This window comes from Anguilla anguilla, chromosome 6, assembly GCF_013347855.1.
Source record: "Anguilla anguilla isolate fAngAng1 chromosome 6, fAngAng1.pri, whole genome shotgun sequence".
NCBI lineage: Eukaryota > Metazoa > Chordata > Actinopteri > Anguilliformes > Anguillidae > Anguilla > Anguilla anguilla.
The window spans coordinates 54,453,949-54,476,445 of NC_049206.1; the positions used below are offsets into that span (position 1 = coordinate 54,453,949).

A 22,497-nucleotide genomic window follows, 5' to 3' on the forward strand; every position below is an offset into this window, starting at 1 on the left:
GCAACTTTGATTTTAGTGTAGTTCAGGCCACCAACACATCGTAAATCGACATAAATCCGTTATTTTTCCTTCCAGAGATTGAAATAAATAGAACCAAGCACATGCTACGACAGAGAATGACGGTCCCAAAAAAACGTGGGAAATATTTTATTTTTAATCGCTATAGATATTTTACAATCAATGATTTTTAAAAAGTCAATAGGATTTTAACATTGGGCTGTGACGTCACGAACCAGACGCCCCCTGGAGGCAATAGGCCTATTTCACGAGATAACGACCAAAACCGGATGTAGGGATACTTGGTTTCCGGTTAGCGTGATTTACAAGCTCAATTGAGTTACTAGCAAGCTAGCTGTATCATTGATTCCTAGCTAGCTAAGCTAAGCTAAATGCCTGTAATGTAATGAGTGCTAGCTTTCTAAAAGATAACTAGCTAGTTAGCTACCTATTAGCAAAACAAAGTATTTCAGGGCTACTTTAATAACTTCAAATGTCATACAATATAACTGACTTTAAAGAATGGAGATAATGCGCTTTTATTTCGATGACATGTTCATTGTTATTTGTTTTAAGTAATTCAGTGAACCGCAATAAAAATCTCACCTCTTGCAATGAGCTGTTTGTAGATCTCTTTCGGTCTCGGGCGGTTGAACTCATCATTTGAAGATGCCCGTGAGCTGTTAAGGCATGTGCAGACAGTTGCTCAACACAGTATAAATTCATTCTTTGGTACCATGTTCCAAGATTTTTTTCGCTGTACATGTCGTTACAAAGAGCTCTCGGCTTAACCAAGTTCCCGCGCGTCTCCCTAGTTTTGTTTTAAGTTTATAGAACATGCGGAAATAAGCAGTTAAAGCTACATTTTCTCCATATGAATGAGCAATGTATCAAAAACATGGAAAAAGCTGGAAACATTACCTTTGGCAACATCCCATTTTACTTCTAGTAATGTCTATCAATTCTCTATTCCTCTGTTTTCCAGTAGGTTCTGAGAAAAGATGGCCCATCGTAAGAGGTATACCTAATGGGGAGGGAACTGCAAGACGTCATTGCCTCCTTTCACCCAATAAGCATAGACTTGATGACCCCGTATGTACACATTCTATAGACTTGTGTGTTCACACAAAAACATTTTAATGGAACGGTGTGAAATGCAAGTAGCAAATAAAATAATTAAGAGAGTAGAGGAAAATCAGGAATCTGACATTTCCCCCATGTCTAGCTTCCTTTGATTAATTGGTTGGGAGAAACCTTACCTGCTACCCTTCATGAAACATTCATGACAAATATTTACTTTCAAATCTGTGCAATTGTTGCCTAATCCTATTTAATCAGATTTATGCTCGTTTCTATTATTGCATCATATGTCCAATGAATTTGAATCTTATTTAGCATTCAGCCCTATGGCAATTCGATTCGGAACTGCGTGCCAGAGGTTGTGTCATCTGCCAAGAATACTAGATTGAACACTCAAATACCTTTCATTGAGGTATCCTAGTGTTGTGTAAGAGCTGAATCTAAGTCAGCCAGGCCTCAGGACCACCTATACCTTTGTGGAGGTGTGGTGAGGTGCACTGACATGTCCTCACTCTCCATAATGTAAACCATTACATTACATTACAGGCATTTAGCAGACGCTCTTATCCAGAGCGACTTACACAACTTTTTACATAGCATTTTACATTGTATCCATTTATACAGCTGGATATATACTGAAGCAATTTCGGTTAAGTACCTTGCTCAAGGGTACAACGGCAGTGTCCTTACCCGGGAATCGAACCTGCGACCTTTCGGTTACAAGTCTAGTTCCTTACCCACTGTGCTACACTCCTGCCCACCCCGGTTTCTGGAGATCGACCGCCATGTACCACCAGTAGAGTTCTGGAGGCTTGTAGAATCTATGCCACGGTGCAACGAAGCTGTTCTTGTGGCTCATGGTGGCCCAACACCTTACTAAGAGGTTTTATGTTGGTTTTTCCTTCAAACTGCCTATGATGCTATTTAGCATAGCTGTGAAGCATAGCTAAACGGCCATCGTCTGGGACTGCTTGTCTTCAGACATATCACCCCACAAACAGTCCTGTCGATCTCCCAGAAACACCACCAAACCTCATCAATAATCTTCTTACTGCCCGGCCCCAGGTCCATCTGTTTGATTTCCTGCAACCTCTACCCTGAGCTCTGAAACAATTGTGTCAACAGCTCCCTGGATGTGCACAGGATTTGGTTTCAGACTGACGAACTGGTGGTCAAAGTTTACCATACCTAAAAACTCCTGCTGGGAACATGATTTCACAGAAATGACTGCATAATGTTAAAGGTATAGGCCCTTAGAGTGAATGTATACCCCCTTTCAAGTGGTAACAGTTTGTAGTGTTGGCAGTAATCTAGTAAGATAATGAGCCAGTAGTGAACTCACAGTGAATAGCAATGCATGGCCGAGCTGCACTAAACACCAGCAACAATTGCTGGGAATGTAATTTCGCAAGTGTGCCTGTACAATGTTAAAGATATGGGTGTAAATATGAGTATATAATGTCCAATTATATCTAACTGTATTACAAGAAGAAAAACGACAAAATCACACTTAAAAAATCATTGCATTTAACAAACTTTTATTTTGAAACACTCTAACCGGAAGTTTCCAATTGTTGCCAGATTCAGGGAGCTTCAACAGCGTGCGTTCATGAAAGGACGGTCGGTGTCCTATGAAGGAAAGTAAACAGTGCAGCGTGCTTATTACAAAAGTGCCTCACCCACTCACGAGGTCGGAGTCCTTAGTGGGATCGGTGCTATTACTTATGTTTGTCATGATTTTAGAGTTTATGTCGAAGTCGCCCGTTCAAAGGGGGACGTTGTACCAAATCAAGTGGTAGCTTGCTTAATCGATGGGAATTCGGAATGGATCTTCAGGAAGAAAATAAATCTATTTCTTCAAAGTGGCCGCGGTCCACAAAGTTCGCCTTGTCGGCTTGTGCAGCTGCTGTTGCTGAAATAGGTAGCTAGCTCGCCATTTTTTGTGCTAAATTGTGGAGTAGTTGAATGTAGCTAGACGACTAATATTTAACGTGTCAGGAAGATTCATTTGAAATATGATTTAATTTATCGTTAGTAGTTAAACTGAATATAACGTCCACATAAAACATTCTTCATGCCAAAGTTTTATTTTTTATTATACGGTGGTTTCAAAGAGCGTAACGGTAGAAGATAAATATTTAGGCCAGTTTTCAATTAGATTTTTTTCAATAAATATATTCAACACAGAATAATGTGTTGTTTTTTGTGTTGTTCTTGCCATGGAATTTTCGGTTTTTTTTTTTTTCCTTCTGAACAACTTAGTGTGAAATTACAGCAGTCATCAGCATTGCTTCTGTATTTGACCACAGTGACATTCCCGCTGGACTTGACGAAAACCAGACTTCAGATCCAAGGCGAGGCAGCCCTCCGAAAGCATGCGGACGGAGGCAGAGGTCAGACGGCGTACCGGGGGATGCTGGGTACTGCCGTCGGGATTGTGCGTGAAGAGGGTCCGCTGAAACTATGGCAAGGGGTCACACCAGCCATCTACAGACACATAGGTATACTGACCCGGGAGTCTGTTGTTCCTTGAGTAGAAAAAGTTGTGATAAACTGCAACAGAATGAATGCATGCAGTTGCTCCCAGCATGGCAGTAAGCTGCTTTACTTTTTACCCATGTTCCCTAGTCCTCCAGCCAAATACTTTTTTGTAGTTGTGGGATGTAACAGTGTCAGTTTGTGTATTCAAAGGTTTTGTAACGAATGTGTAGTCCTGATGAATCTTCCTAATTTGCAAATGAGGATTCGCCTAGAACAGCAAAAGTGCTTTATATTGTGACTGGAGAGACAACATTGCGGTGTAAGTAGGGTGACTTTTAGGATTTAATTCTGTAGCAGACTGCAGAGGGCAGCATTTAATGTAAAACACTTTGTTTGCGCGCCGTTGCTTTAACAGTTATTTGTTCCTTGCTGTCCAATAGTGTATTCGGGGGTGCGGATGGTTGCCTACGAGCAGCTCCGGGATTCGGTGCTGGGCAAGAGCGCAGACGACAGCTTTCCGCTTTGGTGAGAGCGCGGCAGAGCATCTCCTGCCGGTCACCGCTACGGTGGCCGCGGGTGTAGCGGAGCTGGCCTCGCCCGTTGCGTTGGTGACCGAAGCGCCCTCTTCTTTCTCCCCCCCCGCCCCTCCCCTCCTCCGGTTCAGGAAAGCCGCGGTGGGGGGCATGGTGGCGGGGGCCGTGGGCCAGTTCATGGCCAGCCCCACGGACCTGGTGAAGGTGCAGATGCAGATGGAGGGGAGGCGCAGGCTGGAAGGAAAGCCCCCCCGGTGAGTGTCCCGCTCCACCACCGCTTGGTGACCCAGCCCTGGTTGCCCCCCCCCAACTCCCCCCCCACACTCCGACTGCTGTTATTTCCTCCATATATTTCAACTGTCCTGAACCATGTCCCTCCCTACATGAAGGCACTTTAGTGTGGTTGTTTGGTTGGTTTGTGTGGTGTCTCTGTCCCAGGAGGGAACCCATGCGCGCGCACACACACACACGCGAGCACACACTTGCTAATTGGACCGCTCTCGTGACAGGGTGCACGGTGTGTTCCACGCTTTCCTGAAGATCGTTTCTGAGGGAGGGTTCCGAGGCCTGTGGGCGGGATGGGTACCCAATGTGCAAAGGGCTGCCCTGGTCAATTTAGGAGGTATGTCCTGTACCTGTCGTCTGAATGAGGATTAAACAAGGGAAGGTTCACTGTGGAATTGGGTTACTGTTTTCAGTGTGAAGGCCAGTTTACACTTAGGCAATGTATGATTGGCCGATGGATATCATTGCGTTGTCCCCAGCATTCCATTATCGCTTGCCTTTGATACTGAATGCTGTCACTCAAAACGTACAAACATGTAACTGAAAAGAATGCAAGTGGAGTCATCCATTTTTAAAAAAAAAGGTTTTTAAGGAGATGAGAACATTCTCTAATAATATTAACGTGACAACTGAGCAGGCGATGGGGTCAAAGTTCAATACAGTTTAAGTTGCAGCGATGGGCGTAAAGACTATAGCAATGACGGTAAATTGTCTGTCGCTCCAGTACAAACTGAAAGACTGACCATTAAATGTGCTGAATGCAATGTCTGGCTACAATCAGACATTGCATAACTGTAAACTGGCCTTGAATGTGATTGGTCCATGAAAGTCCAATGGCAGCGCTGACTCAAAGTTCTCCCTCACTCAGATCTCACGACTTATGACACAGTCAAGCACTTCTTACTGAGAAATACCCCTCTCAAAGACAACAGCCTATGTCATGCTTTGGCAAGGTAGGTTCTTGAAATATTGACGTATTCTTGCTATTTGGTAGTTGGGGAAGTTGCATCTTGCAGTTCATCTTATCAGAAGAAAAATCGGTTTGTTCCACTAACACATCAATTTTTTTCCTTTTTTTATTCATAGAACACTCACACAAATACACAATTGTATTTTTTTTTTTTGTATTTATTTTTTTTACTTAATACAGATGGTATTTATATAATTATTACCGTACCATACCGATTATTGAGAGGTATTAAGATGATGTGCAGTAATGAAAGAAATGCTTGTTTTAATGCAGTACCTGCTCAGGTTTGGTAGCAGCTACCATGGGGACACCTGCTGATGTCGTTAAAACAAGAATTATGAACCAACCTAGAGACAGCAATGGCAGGTAAAGACTACTCAGGAGTTTAAAGCCACAGAGATTTGTTAATGAAGCTTGGTCAGTTAGTAGCTTAGAGTATATCAGTTCACAGACAACATAATGTGCAACAAAGAAAATTCTAAATAGCTTAAATATGACCAGCCTCATAAAAAAAAGCTTGTAATCAGATTTTATCGTGACCATGTGACACGTAACTGAGTCTTGTTTAACAATGCAATGAAATGGTTTTTCTTGGAAAGCTTTCTTTTGAGGGAAAAAAAAAAAACCGAAACAATTTGGAACAACTTCAAAACTGTAATAACATAAACAAAAATACAGAGTTTTCAAATAGAAACTGGCAACTAAACAAAATAAGTTCCTAATAAATTAACACAAGATATTAGTTTGAAATAAATGCACGACATTCAGGATTTCAAGTACCCTAGTGAGGCAAAAATAAAGATAAGATAATACAGTCACGGGTAATTTTCCTACTGACCCTGTCATCCAATTTGCCAAACACTGTTTCTGTTTCTACAGGGGGATACTGTACAAGTCCTCCACTGATTGCCTAATGAAGTCAGTTAAAGGGGAGGGGCTCCGGTCCCTGTATAAAGGATTTCTTCCTACATGGATGAGAATGGTAAATGCAGCTCCATGTTTTGCTTCATTTTTTAAAAGAAATCTACCTTGGCAGTATTCAAGCTTTGTCCTACATCTATTTAATGCGTGCTGCCCTCGCTGTTTGTTTGGTAGGCTCCTTGGTCCATGACATTTTGGCTGACCTTTGAACAAATTAGAAGAGTGTTAGGCGTCAGCTCCTTTTGAAGCTGGATTGTTCGTTGGTCGCCCTGGCCTCAGTAGTGGATTCTACAGTACCTACGTGAGTCCCTGTCCATCAAATGACACTCCATTCAATCAATGGACAAAAGATAGCAGCAAATAATAAAAACTGTCAGTTTGTTTCCGACATTATTCCTTGTTCTACCAGTTTTTTTAAATCACAGTTTGTCCTTCTCAGTTACCTATACGAATGAGTTTGTACTGTAAATCATTGTCATTGTTCGGTAGATTTTCACAAAATGTAAGACAATTGACAAAAAAAAAAAATAAAAAAATAAAAACAAACGATGACAGTTACATTTGTATAACTATATGGTCCTACGTTTATAGCTAGAAACTGGAAAGTTATAAATGATTCCTTCTGTCTACACGCAGTAAAGCAAATGAAGAAAATGAGGTCGTAACATGGATAAGGAAGTACATTCAGAAGGAAGATGAACAGACTAGGAGAGCGCAGAAAGTAATACTGGCTTAAGGGTGGAGTGTTTCCAGTCTTCTTCATTCGCGGTTGTGAATGAAGCTGTCATGGCGCTGTCCTTGTTCCCCTCCCTCGGCTTGAAGGAGCGGAGGAAACGTCATGGAGAAAAAGGGGCAACTGGAGAAGGGAGGAGACTTGTTAGTAGATGCTGCCGAGGCACCTCAGGCACTCATGATGCTTCGCATCAGTGTGAAATATTCTTACCGCTCAGTCTCGCTTCCATTCTTTGCTGGTACGTTAACATAGGCTGCCAGGGAAACCACGTAACCTTGGGTCGTTATGTCTTCCATCTGGACTTCCTTGAACAGCGGAGTCTTCGTGTCATCGTAGAGCCACCACGCTCCATCCAGGCTGGTGCACAGCACCGTGTGGTCGGTGTTCGCGGTTATGCCCAGAAGAAGAAACTGCAGCTTGAATTCCCTAAGACATTGAAGGAGAAGCGGTACATTTGAATTCACAAATAGTAAAATGGGGGGGGGGGGGGGATACGGTTGCAACAAATGTGTTTATTTCCCCTTCAGTCTTCATTGTTACATTTTCCCACTTTAGTTTCAGGTTTTGAAGGTCACCTTCCATAATCATCAGTGATGATCAGAGCCGGAAGTCCATCCATCCGACCGGCAACGTGCACCAGAATGAGCTGGGGGTTGCTTTTGGGGCCCAGCGCTCTCACGTCACCAAACTCCTCAAACTTACTGTAAAACATATCCAGACAGCGTTCAGCGGGAATTATGCTACCCTTTATTACAGTTAACAAAGTGTCCAGCATATTATTCTGCGCAGTTAAATTTCTGAAGCCTGCCGTCTAGATGCGCGAACACATTTCTGCAAGTGTCTTGCTGGATAACTGGTTAGTTGTGACAGTCATTGAAAAAATTTGTGGGAATACCTTTATCGTTTCTCTGAAACTATTTTTTAAACGAAACTTCTACGTGGAAATTTTACCTCACTGTCTTGCTGTACATGTGATCTTCAAGATTGGGACTCCTCCTGTCATCTTCGTAGTGGAAGCTGGTGCCGGTCAAATCCGAAAAGTTTATGAGGTAGTCTGTAACGTGGCCCCTAACGTCAGTGGATTCGCTCTCTGTGAAGTGCTTTATGTGGCCCTCCCGAAGATCCAGGGTAATGAGCCACAGAGCTTTTGCCTCCTCATACTTCCTGCTATTCAGGAGGGTCATGACTGCTCTGATCGTGGAATCCTGCTCAAAAAGCTCTTTAATGTTGAGGTACACTTTAGCAGCAATGTGACAACCTGCAAGCAGGGAGTCAAGAGCACAGTTATTGATACATCTGTGTGTGTGGTACTGGCCACGAAACCCCATGTAATTAAATGGGATTCGAGTGTCATGGCTACTCTCACGAATGCTCTGGATTAGGTTGTGCAGGTCCCAAGTGCTGGAAATAAAATGGATAGCATGCATTAAGTCATTTATGTAATGCTAATATTAGACAGCTTAAAAAGTAATGCTTAAAGTAAATGAGTATTTTTTGCTTATGATTGCTCAAATTTAGCATATGTTTCACTGTAATATCTACACCACATTGCCTTAGTTTTACTCTTCTTGACATTGTAAAGAAAAAATACTTACCTGTTTCCTAATTTCTGAGCTGAAAAAAATGAAAATGAGTCTTCAATACAATGTCACTTACAAAAAGACAACTGGTTGGAAACATACAGGTCTCTGTACAACAAAAGAAAATAATCCTCCCCTTAATAATTTATTCAACCTGTTGAATCCCAACTCAAGTATCAGAAAACGCAATAACATCATTTGTAATGCGTTCACAAACATGCCATTTTAAATATTTTGGCTCATGACAGCTTGAGAAATACTGCTGCTAGGGACTGTGCATCTTGTATCATTATTTAATAAGCTAAGTATCTCACTTTATTTTCTGTGCCCTCCATAATGTTTAGGACCACGATGATTTTTTTTCTTCTTGATTTGGCTCAGTACTCCTCAATTTTAGGTTCCTAATCTAATAATTCACATGTGGTTAAAAGTGGAATTTCTCATTAAAGGATATTTTTATACATTTTGTTTTATACATATACCTAGTCCCCCACTCTCCATTTCAGGGCATCATGATGTTTTGGACATATTAATGTAAATGAAAATAGTCGGTTTAGTACTTAAGTTTGCATGTTCTCCCTGTGTCCGAGTGGGCTTCCTACGGTTTACTCCCACAGTCCAAAGACATGCAGGTTAGGGTAATATGAGAGCCTAAATTGGCCCTAGGTAAGAGTGAGTGAGTGAGTGAATGGTGTGTGTTCCCTGTGATGGTCTGGTCTGGGGAACTGTGCAGGGTGTAGCCTATTTCGGCGTCTTGCTCAATGCATGCTGGGATAGGCTCCAGCACCTCCCGCAACCCTGACCAGGCATAAGCGAGTATAGATGATGGATGGTTGGATGGATGGATAGATGGATATTTAGTACTTTGTTACATATAGTTTGCATGCGGCGGCTGCTTGAAGTCCGGGACTGGTATTCGTCACCGGGTGCTGAGTATCTTCTCTGGTGATGCTCTGCCAGGCCTGTACTACAGCCACCTTCAGCCGTTTCTGTACACTTCAGAATTAATTATGCTGTTGCTATGAGCAGCTACATCATCAGTGAAGACAAGTGAGCCAGTACCTGTGGCAGCCATACATGCCCAAACCATAACACAGCCCCACCACCCTGTTTCACAGATGAGCTGGTGTGCTATGGATGTTGGACAGTTCTTTCTGGCCTCCACACTTGCCATCTCTCTGAAAGGTGAATCTTAGTCTCCTTTGTCCACAAGAGCTATGCAGGCTTTTAGGTATGTCTTAGTAAACTTTAACCTGGCCATCTTGTTTTTTGTGGCTAACTAGCGGCTTGAATCTTTCAGCGTAGCCTCTGTAGTTCTGTTAATGAAGTCTTCTGCGGACAGCAGTCACTAGATCCATGCCTGCCTCCTGAAGAGTGTTTCTGATCTGTCGGGCAGGTGTAGATCTTAATGGCTTCCTTTACTTTCACTGGCACAGCTCTGGTCCTCGTGTTGACAAATGCCAATAACAGACTCCATAGGCCAGGGGTCCTCAATTTTATCCAGAAACGGCCGGTGTGGGTGCAGGCTTTTGTTCCAACTGGGCAGTTACACACCTGATTCTACTAATCAAGGTGGTTAGGAAAGATTCCAAGGGGTTGCTTAGTAGAATCAGGTGTGTTGCTGCTTGGTTGGAACAAAAGCCTGCACCCACACCGGCCCTTTCTGGATAAGATTGAGGACCCCTTCCATAGGCCATCAAAAGCCTAGAATCAAGACTAGATGCTGAAAGCTGTCTTATATTTTCTGTAAGGTAGAAATTGAACATGCATGACTTATTCGGAACCTCCTGTGATGTCATTTGTCCCAAACATTATCGTGCCCCTGAAATGGGCTGGCTGTGTCATAAAAGTGCTGTGTCTACTTGGTGAGACCAAAATGTATAGAAAATACTGTTTAATAGAAGTTGAGAATCTGCACTCCAAGCACATGTGAATTGTTTGATTACAAATATGAAAGTATCTAATGCAGAATGATGTGCCTCCATCATTCAGTCTTGCCTGTAGGCTTTACCAAAATTTTTTTTTTTTTTTTTTTTTTTTTTTAAACAAGGCCCAAATCAGATTGTAGTCAAGTCCCATTCCCGGACCACTTTCCCATGGTCTTGCATCTTGCAGAGTATCTCTTTTTTTTTTTTTTTTTACCAGTGGCCCGGCTAGCTAAGTCAACTAACTGAATTGCTAGCAAGCTAGCTGAAGGATTGATTCCTAGCATGATGATCTCTTGCAAGCCTGCTAGCTTTCGAAAGGATTACTAGCTAGCGAGCTAGCTAGCTGGCGACCTCTTAGGAAAACAAAAAGAAATTTTACACAGCAACTCTGGTAACCTCATCAAATCTAGCTTTATGGCTACCCGGCTGCCAGATAACTATCACAGATGGATAATAAATCCAATAAACAGATACAATGAATACAGTATTATTATTTCATCACACACGAGAACTGCTGGGTGTGTCTAGCAAACATGGCGCTTTGGTAGTTCACTGTAAAAGTATTTCAGTGCGACCAATAGTTTAAAACATCATGAAATATAACTCACTTTGAAGAGTGACGGTAATGTGCTTTTATTTGGAGCACATTTTCATCGTTGTCTTAAGTCATTTGGTAAACAGCAATGAAAAGTACACCAACCTGTTGCAATGAGCTGCGCGCAGATCTCTTTGTGACGCCTTAACTTGCTGTTCGGAGATGCCTGCAAACTGTTAAACCTATGAATTAGCCAACCATATGCAAACAGCTGCTCACCACTATTTGTAAATCATTCTCTGTTGCAGCATTCCAAGATTTTTTCTTGTTTGCGTCATTGCGAATTCGCTCAGCTCAGCCAAGAGTGCACACCCCTTCGTAGTTTCATTTTAAGTTTGTGCAACGTGTGTAAAAAAGCAGTTCATGTTTAATTTTCTCAAAATAAATTAGTAATGTATCAGAAACATCAACAAAGCTGGAAAGATAAGAAAAGGTGCTTTACCTTTGACAACACCCCATTTTACCTCTACCAGTGTGTGTTGTTTCTCCGTTTTTTTGCGCAGTGACACAGCCTGCTGTAATACAACAACTTTCATGAGGAAATGCGTCATTTCCGTCATTTCCTCCGACGACAACAAGCGTGGGCTAGATAAGGTTGTGTGTACACATTAGCAGTCAAGTTGGCTATGGGAAGCATTCTAAGGAGGGAACTTTGTGCCAGACAGAGGTTGTGTCATCTGCCGGGATTACTAGCTGAGCACTCGGATATCTTTCATAGAGGTGTCCTAGTGGAGTGTAATTGAGCTGATTGAAAGTCAGCCAGGTCTGAGGACCACCTACGCCTTTGTGGAGGTGCGGTGCACTGATGTCCCCTCACTGCCCACAATGTAAACCAAGGGTGCCCAACCCTGCCTCTGGAGATCTACCGTCCTGCAAATTTTCATATTCAAACCCTAATTTGGCACACCTGATTTGACTAATCAGCAGCCAACTGAGATCTCTACAGTAGCTGTTGAATGAAGTGTGCTTTGTCTGGGCTGCAGTGAAAACCTACAGGACAAGAGGTATGGAATGTAACATCCCACAGTACCCACATTCCCATGAGCTGGGGAGGTGTGGGCACTCCCAGTGCTGTTACTGCTGCTGTGCGTGTAGGAGTGTGTGCGTGATTGTGTGTGTGTGTGTGTGTGAGAGAGAGAGAGAGAGGGACAGAGAGAGAGATAGTGTGTGTGATGGTGTGGGCTGTTTTATACAGGCGTATGTTTGTCTTGGACCTGCACATCTGACTAGCGAGTAAAAAATAATAGTGCTCCTCTGGCACTAGCACTGACTCTTGGAGGCAGCATTGCTGTGACCCCTTACCTTTGACCCCACACGTACCCCTGAATCTGCAGCCTTTTGGCTCTCGAACACTTTTTTTTTTTTTTTTTTTTTTCCATGGGGGACACAGCAGCTGATCGTAGTTTTAGTACGAAATTACACAATGCATGGCAACAGGCCTCAGGCTTTTGGCTCAGGCCAATGTTGCATGTCTGGAACTGATATTATAGAACTGAAAGTGTTTTAGTGACCAAAAGGACTGAAGAGCAGAAATAATATTTTGCACATTTTCTCTATGCGTTTCTTTGCAGTCTTTTTGTACACATATTTGCTTGAATACATGCTTCTGGTTAATTAATGTTTTATGTTGGCTGTGCAAAGTCCAGTCAGTCCCACAATGCAAAGCAATTAAGCAAATAAAGTCTGAACTAAGACAATTTAGCATTTAACCAGGTGCTTCAGAACTATGCATGTTCCTTTTGATTATTCAGAAAGTGGTGCTGCACTAACCATATCTGAAACCCTATCTTCCACATCACATTTTCACTGCTTGGATGAATTTAACATTATCTTGCACTGTTTAAAAACATTAAAGTACAATTTAAAAAAAAGCTTCAGTGGCTTGTGGACAATGATTTATTTATTTACTGCCTTATTTTGCTGTTCATGGACTCAATTTTCAGTATGACCGCAAATTAGTTCGTATGCTAATCGTGTTTTGTGATATCAGATTTACTTCAAAACGGAAGAAGTTCATTTCCATGGGGACTATTTTGAGAAATACTACGTCAGTGCGAGCATGTGTATACATTGGACGAAGTAGTGGAGGATCGAAGATCTTGGAGGAACAGCTAAGATATGCAAGCCGGTAAATTTTCTGCCCACACGATAATGAGCAAGTTGTATTGTGAATGAATTGGGAATTATCATTTCCATTATAACATGTGCATCTTGTGTGAGAGTCCGCCATCTTTGCTCTGTTGATATCCTTTAGGATCTTTAACGTCATTTTGTGAAATAACTTCCTGTTCAAATCAAGATGGCTGCGCCCGGCACCGGCACGACACGACGTCTGGTGCAGTATGTCGTGGTCCGGTCAGATCTGGTTCATACATTGTCATGGCCTTTGGGAGCAGTTATCACGCAAGCTTGCCACGCCGCCACAGCAGCCATTCACTTAAATTACGACGATCCTGACACGCAGGAGTACTTGTCGGAGCTGGACAGCATGCACAAAGTGGTTCTGCAGGTAGTTATGCTAGCTCGCTAAACCAGTCCGTTAAGCCAAATGTAGGCTAAGCAAGCTTGCTCAGTTCTCGTTCTCGTTCTCATTTGATTATGTTGAGACTTTGATCCTGCATTAAAATATTTCTGACTATTATGATGAATAGATGACATAGTTACCTTGCTAATATTAGCTTAAAAAATAACGTGCATGAATAGCTGCCATGTTTCGTTTTCATTAAGAACACTTGATCATTTCACCTGTCATCTACCCTTTTCACATTGCTATGCCTTAGTTACGTCCATTTTTTCCTAAATGGCATATCTGAAACATAATCACTGTAATACAAAAGTCATACAGTACTGGATACTGTCAACCTTTTAACCCACAACTGATGCAACTGTTTCATGTCCATCATTTAGGCTCCAGATATGGTGTCTCTCTCCAGCCTGTCAGAAACACTCCGTGACAAGGGCATAGCTCACAAGCTGTGGGTTGAGCAGCCAGAGAACATACCCACCTGCCTGGCCCTCAAGCCTTACCCAAAAGAGACGGTGCATCCTTTTTTGCGAAAGTTCAAACTTTTCAAGTGATAAAGGAAACGGACATCTTTCATGTGGTGTGGACTTGCAGTGGATATCTTCTCAGCATGAAATCCAGGGCCTTCTGGCCTCCATTTTAAAGCATTCTGCATGTTCCCCACTGTTGGACATTTAAATTTAGCCTGTCTGCTGGTTTTGGCCATTGAAGAGGATTAAGAAGGATGATTTGGGGCAAAAAAAAAAAAAAAAAAAAAAAAAAACATCAGGCCAGCACCAAGATTTAGTAATGAGGCCATTTACTGTATTTTAGAAAACTTATGTTGCTGGGTGTTTTGTTGGTCTGGGTCCGGTATGTCCTGGGTAGGAAATGTGATGTTAAATGGGTGCTTTTGCATTTAAAGTGCAATAAATAGAAGTAACATCTGTTTGGTGAAGAGTTTGTTAAATTTGATGCAAGGTGTTTAAACAAGTCAACTAAAGCAAGTAAAATACAGTGTTTAACAAACAATACCGGAGGAAAAGCATCATAATAGACAACAGCAGTGCTGAGGAGGGATGGATATTTAGGCTTCAGAAGGTTAAATAAGAGTGCATTCCCAATCAGCATAGAAGGGAAAAATACACCAGTCACTGGCTGTTGTATATCAAAGCACCAGTGTGTGGCAGCGAAGGACTATGAGGCGTCTGGCAAATTAGCAGGCCAGGCTGGGAAAGTGCTTGGGACAGAGGCTTTGTATGGGGGGGGGGGGTGTGTGCATAAAAACTGGTGTATGAAAGAGCGACACAAGGCAGGAGAGGGGGAGAGAAGTGTTGCCCAGTTCCTTACGCCGTCTCCCAGACTTTAATTACGCGCATTTATCCTTCTCAGACATGGCGGAGTTCATACCGCGCTGTAGAGACAGTGCGCGCGCTTCCGTCTGGTCGCTAGGCAGCGGAATCCTGCATAACACAGCGGCGGGGGGGGGGGGGGGGGGGGGGCGTGCGACGTGTGGCACGTGCTAGGAGAAGATGGTAAATGGTAAATGGACTGCATTTATATAGCGCTTTTATCCAAAGCGCTTTACAATTGATGCCTCTCATTCGCCAGAGCAGTTAGGGGTTAGGTGTCTTGCTCAAGGACACTTCGACACACCCAGGGCGGGGTTTGAACCGGCAACCCTCCGACTCCCAGACAATCGGTCTTACCTCCTGAGCTATGTCGCCCCTAGAAGAGAGAGGCCGCGAGGCCGTCTGAGAAGCGGCCGGCGCTGATGGCCGCTCGGAACCCCTGAATAGGGAGAACAGAGACGGGGCCGGGTACTGACGTTGTGGCAGCAGCGCTGCCGTCCCGTTTTGTGTTGACCGGGTTTATTTTACATGCTCTTGCTGACGCCTCTTGGCCAGGTCATCATTGTGAATGGGAATTGGTTCTCAACTGATTTTACTTGGTTAAATAAAGGTCAAATAGATAAATATATAAACACAGTATTCTGTAACAAAAAAAAAAAAAATAGAAACGATAAGGCCAGTACGTTGCCTGCCACTGAAACTGCGTTTCTGTAGGTCTGCTTCTTGAATGAGTCAGAAGGCAAGGCAGACAGTCAGGTAGGTGACCGAGGGAATTAACCGACGAAGTACAGAATGAGCTGGATGAAATGCGGTTTTAAACGGTGCTTTTATTGCAATGTGTTGCATTCTCACATTCACTGATGTTGAAAAAAATAATATATATTTTGCTGGTCAAAAGCATCATTCCTTCCAAGGTCATCACAGCCATCTGACTAATCCAACCACACTCTGCCCACTGTCAAAAAAGCACTGGAGGGGGCTGTGGTGTGTGTGTGTGTTTGTGTTTGTGTATGTGCGTGTGTGTGTGTGCATGTGTGTACCCGTATGTTTGTGTGTACATGTTTGTATGTGTACGCGTGTGTACGTATCTGTGCGGGTGTGTATGTGTGTGTGTGTGTGTGTATACTGGTAGCATTTCCGTCTCAGGTGTACACTACCATTACAGAAGTGAGGAGTAAGACTGACTAGTGACTGAGCCGATGGGCTGAACAGACGCGAAATGCACCCACGTCAGCCCACAGGACTTCTCTAAAGGTGCTGGACCCAGCGTACGAGCGACTGTCTAACTAATAACTGAGGTACAGTTTCCCTGGCAAGACCGGAGCCCATTCACAGCCCTCTCAGTAGCCCAGCATTCCCTTTCCCCACAGCCGTCACAGCCTTTCCATAAACAAAAAGATACGCAGGTATAATATACAAAACCGGACAAAATGAGTAAAATGTATAATATATATTTATTTATATTAATTTTACAGGGAAAAAGTGGAACCTTGTTTCAAGAGAGCGTTCCATGTGTTAATGGAGAGATACAGACGAGCTCTAGACCCGCCTGAACAACCACAAACCAATATCAGTATCAATAAGGCAGCATTTACAATACTTGACAAGCATTATTTCTCAGACAAACAGTTGCGCTCCTAAGTTTTTCAGACGCCGGAGAAAAATACCGCTTATAGTTAGGTGTTAGGTATTTGGTGAGTAAAAAGCGTTATCGAGAGAGAGAGGGAGAGAGAGAGAGAGCAGTTGTACAGCAGACAGGCAGGAGGTTATCAGCGATTAAAAACAAAAGAAATCTGGATGTCGACAATCTGAAAGCTTGTTGAAGGAGGGCTGGATAGGAGCAATGCTAAGTATGCCACAGTTATTACATTATAGACTTGAAGGAGCACAACATGGTTGACAAGTCAAAAGCTGAGAGACTTTGTTTTAAAAGGAATGTTTCAAAATACAATGTTAAAAGCTCTATTAAATATCAACTTAAAGCAGCTTATAGACAGGGGTAAAGGAAACCTGAATCGTGAAGTCGAGCATAGCTATTAGTGTTGACCTGTAGCTGAGAAAAATTAGCCATTTATTCAACTCCTGAAGAGATGGGAGCTAGCTTCCATTTTCAATGTCGTACATGTCGAGGGACATCAGCAAGGTTTTCAAAAAGCCTGAGAAATTCAAAGATTACTTCTGGAGGAGTAAAATCGCTGTTATCGTTTTGATTACATTCAGGGGCTATTCCTTTTAACGTAGCGATGATCTAATTTGGATGTGACTACCTACAGCAATGGCCTCTTTCCTCTGAATTTTAGATATAAAGTGCAAAAACTAGATTGTATTTCCTGTAAATGCCTGGTATATTTAGATTTCAGTAAAAAAATTATGTAAAATACAGCATACATATTTTACAAAGGATAATATAAGAAATTCCTCATTAACAAGATAATTTTAATCAAACGGTAAGGATCAGTCCTCGAAATGCAGAAAATATGTACAAGAGGCACCTCAAATTTGGTATAAAGTGTTCAGCTAAAGAAATTCAAATATAATAATATAATTTATAGAAATTCAAATTCAGAATATTCTGCATCATCGGTTTCAGTTCACAAACTGTTCAGAAAGTTCCAGTTCCGAACATCAAATAATGCGTTTCGTAAAATAAAAAGAAAATAAAAAAAAAAAAACTAAATGAAGAAACCGGTCCTTTGATTTGTACAGTTGTCAAAAAAAGAAGAAAAAAAAAAAAGTTCACCAAGAATACAAGCAAAATATAAAATATCTGATTATATTCTGATTCCAGTGTCAATTTGAGCACTTGAATCTTGTGAGTGTGTTTAAGGTGCATAGCTAGCGGCTGTGTCTGTTCGTCCTGCCCGCGTCCGCTGGTCCCCGTGGCCCTAAGGCCTCTGGTCAGTTCACTTTGTTTGCATGCACCAGCGGCAGCAGGAGACAGACTCTGAGGGGGGCGGGGGGGGTTCTACTTTGGGGAAACTCCACGGACCAGAATGACAGTCGGAAAAAGCCAAGACTGTTAGGACACTTGTCAGTATCTTCGGAAAACGGGAGTGAGGCAGCAAGTCATTATTTTTTTTTTTTAAAAGAGGTTTAAAAAAGAAGAAGAAAGAAATAAAGCGTAACACTTTACAAACTGTATACCACACAATACTACTGTTGATCAACAGGCTATTTATACATATAGGATTATGGGATTATTATTTTATACATTTTTTTTTTTAAGGTTAATGCTATGCTTTGTCTCCTCCAGTCTACCCGAGGTTTGCATACGATACAATTTTCAACATATTGAAGCTTTGGTCATCATTTCTTAACATGCAATCATGCTTCATCAACAGGATTGCACTGACTAGACGTACTAGCAGTATAAACTAGATCTGTACTGGTCAGGGGTGAACAAAAACCCCATTAGAATTACACAAGCAGTGCTCTCTTAAAACCAAGGTTCCACTTTTTCAGATCTGTTTAAACTTTTGACAACAGAGACAAATTAAATAATATGGCCTTTTTTTTTCAAAAATTAACCCGTACAAAAGCCAGTCCGCACTGCTTCTCTCTTCTTTAAAACACATTCAGCAGTCTCAAAACCATTCTCTCGCATGAAGAGCAACCTTAACACCCACAGGAAAATATGCAGGCATCTAAAAAGATAGAAGAAATCAAAATCAGGACATTTCCTTTCCTTTTCCATTTGAAACACAAGATATACAGTATTAATCACATACATTCTCTCACTCACACAGCCATACTTAAAAAAAAAAAAAATGGAAGCAAAATATCATATCCACACGCAATTCTGGAGTACTAGACAACTTGAATTCTCAACAGATAAATATTATTATTTTCTTTTTATATACAGTTTTACTGTAGTGGTATGCTGTTTTAATTTTACCCCTTGGAGGCTAATTGAAAATTGATTGTACATGCCTCTAAGATGGTTTTCGAAACAAATTTTTGTACTTGTGTAGTAAAATCATGCAAAACAACTAAAATTTAGTTGTGCTGCACAAATTTAATTTGTGCAGCACAGCTAAAACTAACAGTGTAGTACTGTACTCGCAAATATAAATAAGACTGGTGGGCCATCAAAAAGGCTGAATTAAGTGAATCCCATTCATTGAATTTTGGAGGAAAAAAAGCATCTGAATTTTTCAACACACTAAACAGGATGGTGGTGTGACGCGTTGGAAACGTGATCTTCTTGCCGTTCGGTGTATTTACACAATGCAAAATGCCGATATCCCCAGCAAGTTTCCGAATTACACAGATTATCCACAAAACAACACCGCTCGTGTATTGCTTCCACTTTTTTTTGATGTAAATATACATTTACATGTACCCATGTGGCTCTACGCGTCCTGATACTCCTCCCGACCGGTCTACTGCGTGCGTCACACCTCTATGGTATGGGCCAAAGCAAACTGGAGCACCACGACGAAATGCAATTGCCCCATGGCGCGTAAATATACAGCATCACGCGCCCATCTCATTTCCCAAATACTTCTGTCAGTCTGTTACCGAAAAAATATCACCTTAAAAACTGCTGAGGCGTGCATCAGTAGTGAGTGTTTGTGAGTGAGTGAGAGAGAGAGAGAGAGAGAGAGATAGCCGGTAGCTAAAGCAGTGGTGTAAAAACAGGTGTTTTTTGCACACCTCGTAATATGCGCAACAATGGGTGCATGAGAGAGAGAGAGAGAGAGAGAGAGAGACTGTTAACCTTCAATCAGGCACACGAAGGGCTTCGAAAAACAGACGCCAAGACCTAAGCCGTGGAGGAATGATTCATTTTCTGGTGCATCTTCCAAATTACAGCGAGCGGCCCTCCAAACCGAAAAAAAGGCCACGACCGCAGTAGAGGGCGGGGGGAGGGGGGGGGACACGGGGACGTACAGCCGCCGCGCGTACGGAGCACGAGCGCACACTCACACGCAGCCCACATAAACGCTAACAGCGATTCACAAACGGTGGAGCATCACTGGAGTACGTCTGAAAGCGGTGGGCACGAGGACGGGGTTGGGCGCGCGAGACCCTCCGGACCACCCTCTTCTCAGCTCCGCTCTGCTAATGTCGCGCACTTTGTGGAATACCTCGCGTACGCGCAGTCCCAGCGCTCAGGCAACAGGTCGTTCGGACAGTGGAATTCTTTTTTTTAAAGCCTTTCTTGTGGCCGGAGTTGGTCAGACACTCAAAATAGCAAAAACAAAAAAAAAGAAAGAAACAATCAGACTGTCGATTTTCTTTTCGCTGTAAAAATCCGCCCCCCCCCCCCTCCCCCCGCCAAATCTCGCCTTCTCTCTTCGTGACAGGTTATTGCTTGTTAATAGCTTTTTAAATTTTTTTTCTTTTAATTTTTTCAAAAAATTTGCGGATCGTTAAAAACGACGTCCGCTGCCAAGATCCTTTAGCGATAGTGTTACGTCAGCGTCGATGGAGGTTAGCGCTGACCAACAGTGTCTGACTGGGCGACAGTAGTCACATGAGCAGCCTACGAGCCGTAGTGTGTAGCCAGCGGGGTGGCGGCCGAGGCCGTCCTCAGAGGCTAACTGGAGAGGGGAGGGGGCCTGCACAGAGGAAAAAACGCCATTTCCCAATTTTTCCTTCACAAACCCCCCTTTTTTATAACTGAGATGACTGTTGTCCGGGAAACAAAACTCCCTACGAAACGTAACGTTACTGTAAAACACAGTAATCTATTTATAGCGGTTGATCATATGGGATTGCAACACCTCGTATTGGGGTGGGGGGGGGGGGGTGGAGTTTTTTTTTTTTTTTTAAAGGGGGGGGGGGGGGGGGCAGGGGAGGGTTTATGGTGTGGAAGAGCAAAGCTAGCCTGACCATAACTGAACAATCTAATTCTAAACAATCTTTTCCTCTTCACATTAAACGAGCAGAGAGCGAGCAATCCCCCCACGAACGACAACAACATTTTGCTGGGTTACATCTGTAGATGTCCACGTTCTCCTGATGCCAAAACATTGCGCCTTGGAAAAAAAAAAAAAAAAAAAAAGAACAAACAAAAAACAAAACAATAAAACATAGACAGGTACCAATTCTCAAAATTAAACGGCAAAAAAAGTCCTGCTTCAAATCCATACAACATATTGTGAGTTTGACTTCAAAAAACGAACTGTTGCCATTAGAATAATTCATCCACGTTAAAAGGAAAGTAGAAAGTGTTAGCTCATCCCAAATGTGTCCGTCTACTGTACAATACTACCAGCCTGATTAGCACACATGTCAAACACTGATTGGCCGAGGAGGGCCAGACGGGTCCTTATTCACAGCTGCTGAGGAGAAAAAAGAGACTTTTACCGAAGAGTCTGTAGTCTAGTATTTATAACAGTTCCCCCAGGGGAGTCTGTGGCACACACTGGGTGGGCGACACTCCTGTCCCTGGCTGTTCTTGTTCTGATTCATCGAGAAGAAGAGAAAAGAAAAGAAAAAAAAAAAAAAACAAACAAACTGGGAAAGTCCTCCCAGCAGGCACTGCTGTGGAGAGCCAATCAGTGACAGATCCCGCTGAAACTGAGCTTTCCTTGCACAACAGGAGAAAAATTGTCAGTTGTGCCCCTTGCGTCGTCATGCCGGTCGGCAAAGACCGCGCCCTGAGCGGAGCCGTGCAGTCTCTTACCCAAGAAGCACTGCGCCTGCCCGACAGCAAACGGCCAATCAGGTAGCAGGTCCTTCTTAACTTGGCAAATCCGGAAAACGGGATCCTTCTCCAATCAGGAAGCAGATTCTTTTTTTTCTCTCTTTTTTTTTTCTTTTTAAAGTAGGTAACCAGGAATGAGCCTTCTTCCCACAGGTTGAGACATCCGCACATCTCGCCCTCCCCCTCTCCCCCCAGAAATACCATACCTTCAGAACCACTCCTGCTGAAAGTTAGAAACCGAAATGTAAAAAATATAAATATAGCTCACTGCGGGGAAAAACGCTCCCAGCACTCGGCGACAGTGTCATTCAGTTAAGAGCTGCTGGAGGAGGCTTTTCTGCTGCGATTGGGTGCTCTGTCCGCCCGTCGACCCTTTCTGCGATCCCATTGGCCCAGACTGGTTCAAATAGGAGTCACTGCCGACCAGATTAACGGTACACTGGACATCAGCAAACACTTGAACCTGTTGTACCTGCAAGGAACAGACATCGGAACAGTGACCTTCAACACTAAAATTCTGATTAGTGGTTCTTTCGACGTAATATGCACCTAACACAATAACCGTTGGAAGTACGGAGTGCTACACTCAGGATTTCCTTTTTGTTGCAACCTAATGCAGTGCCTTATTCAGCTACGTTGGTCCAATACTCAGGTTCTGAAGAATGGACCAGGCATTTATGGTCTGCCGTGAGGAAGTGGACTAGCGGCTATTTCTGCTCGGTCAGTGGCTAAAACAGCGAGCGCTAACCGCTAACTGCTAACTGCTAACAGCAAACAAGGATTTGGAGCGAAAGATGAGTAAAAAAATCCAAGGGTTAGCACTAGAAACACACAATTATTTCTCTCTTTTTGAGGTGGGGGAAAAAAAAAAACATGATTCTAGG

General features: G+C 42.8%; 4 protein-coding genes across 7 annotated transcripts in view; 2 read left to right on the plus strand and 2 right to left on the minus strand.

Moving 5' to 3' along the window:
• The first annotated feature begins 2,670 nt into the window (after nucleotides 1-2,670).
• slc25a27 (solute carrier family 25 member 27) lies at nucleotides 2,671-6,657 on the plus strand. Of its 2 annotated transcripts, XM_035423170.1 has the most exons (9): nucleotides 2,673-2,998; nucleotides 3,387-3,578; nucleotides 3,999-4,083; nucleotides 4,223-4,345; nucleotides 4,601-4,713; nucleotides 5,245-5,329; nucleotides 5,620-5,712; nucleotides 6,226-6,328; nucleotides 6,442-6,657. In XM_035423170.1, exons 1-9 carry the CDS (start codon nucleotides 2,902-2,904, stop codon nucleotides 6,511-6,513), a joined length of 963 nt encoding a protein of 320 aa, XP_035279061.1. In that variant the 5' UTR covers nucleotides 2,673-2,901; the 3' UTR covers nucleotides 6,514-6,657. The 2 variants fall into 2 exon arrangements, with proteins under 2 accessions (XP_035279060.1, XP_035279061.1); XM_035423169.1 differs by having other exon boundaries at nucleotides 2,671-2,998; nucleotides 6,226-6,653.
• On the minus strand, nucleotides 5,504-11,631 carry LOC118230298. Its single transcript, XM_035423171.1, has 7 exons — nucleotides 11,546-11,631; nucleotides 11,209-11,276; nucleotides 8,596-8,614; nucleotides 7,952-8,401; nucleotides 7,576-7,701; nucleotides 7,211-7,426; nucleotides 5,504-7,123 (listed from the first exon to the last, which is right to left on the minus strand). The coding sequence occupies exons 1-7, from the start codon at nucleotides 11,560-11,562 to the stop codon at nucleotides 7,027-7,029; spliced, it is 993 nt and encodes a 330-aa protein (XP_035279062.1). The 5' UTR covers nucleotides 11,563-11,631; the 3' UTR covers nucleotides 5,504-7,026.
• Nucleotides 11,632-12,997: 1,366 nt separating this feature from the next.
• On the plus strand, nucleotides 12,998-14,555 carry ptrhd1 (peptidyl-tRNA hydrolase domain containing 1). The gene is made up of 2 exons (XM_035423172.1): nucleotides 12,998-13,612; nucleotides 14,011-14,555. Exons 1-2 carry the CDS (start codon nucleotides 13,403-13,405, stop codon nucleotides 14,179-14,181), a joined length of 381 nt encoding a protein of 126 aa, XP_035279063.1. The 5' UTR covers nucleotides 12,998-13,402; the 3' UTR covers nucleotides 14,182-14,555.
• A 1,838-nt stretch (nucleotides 14,556-16,393) lies between these two features.
• The window catches only part of ncoa1 (nuclear receptor coactivator 1), a 53,249-nt gene continuing 47,145 nt past the window's right edge, over nucleotides 16,394-22,497 (minus strand). For all 3 annotated transcript variants that reach the window (XM_035421973.1, XM_035421974.1, XM_035421975.1), the window contains one exon: nucleotides 16,394-22,085. In XM_035421973.1, coding sequence (XP_035277864.1) covers nucleotides 21,918-22,085 — 168 coding nt within the window. In that variant the 3' untranslated portion in view covers nucleotides 16,394-21,917. The remainder of the gene's footprint in view (nucleotides 22,086-22,497) is intronic.

Bases quoted from the DNA above. Each gene is read 5' to 3' on its own strand.
- LOC118230298 (XM_035423171.1), bottom strand. The intron at 7,702-7,951 runs GTAAAATTTCCA...TATGTTTTACAG, and splicing joins ATGTACAGCAAGACAGTGAG to TAAGTTTGAGGAGTTTGGTG. The intron at 7,124-7,210 runs GTAAGAATATTT...TCCCTTCTCCAG, and splicing joins AATGGAAGCGAGACTGAGCG to TTGCCCCTTTTTCTCCATGA.
- ptrhd1 (XM_035423172.1), top strand. From the start codon at position 13,403: ATGGCTGCGCCCGGCACCGGCACGACACGACGTCTGGTGCAGTATGTC. The intron at 13,613-14,010 runs GTAGTTATGCTA...TCCATCATTTAG, and splicing joins TGCACAAAGTGGTTCTGCAG to GCTCCAGATATGGTGTCTCT.
- slc25a27 (XM_035423169.1), top strand. From the start codon at position 2,902: ATGGATCTTCAGGAAGAAAATAAATCTATTTCTTCAAAGTGGCCGCGG. The intron at 2,999-3,386 runs GTAGCTAGCTCG...ATTTGACCACAG, and splicing joins AGCTGCTGTTGCTGAAATAG to TGACATTCCCGCTGGACTTG. The intron at 5,713-6,225 runs GTAAAGACTACT...CTGTTTCTACAG, and splicing joins CCTAGAGACAGCAATGGCAG to GGGGATACTGTACAAGTCCT.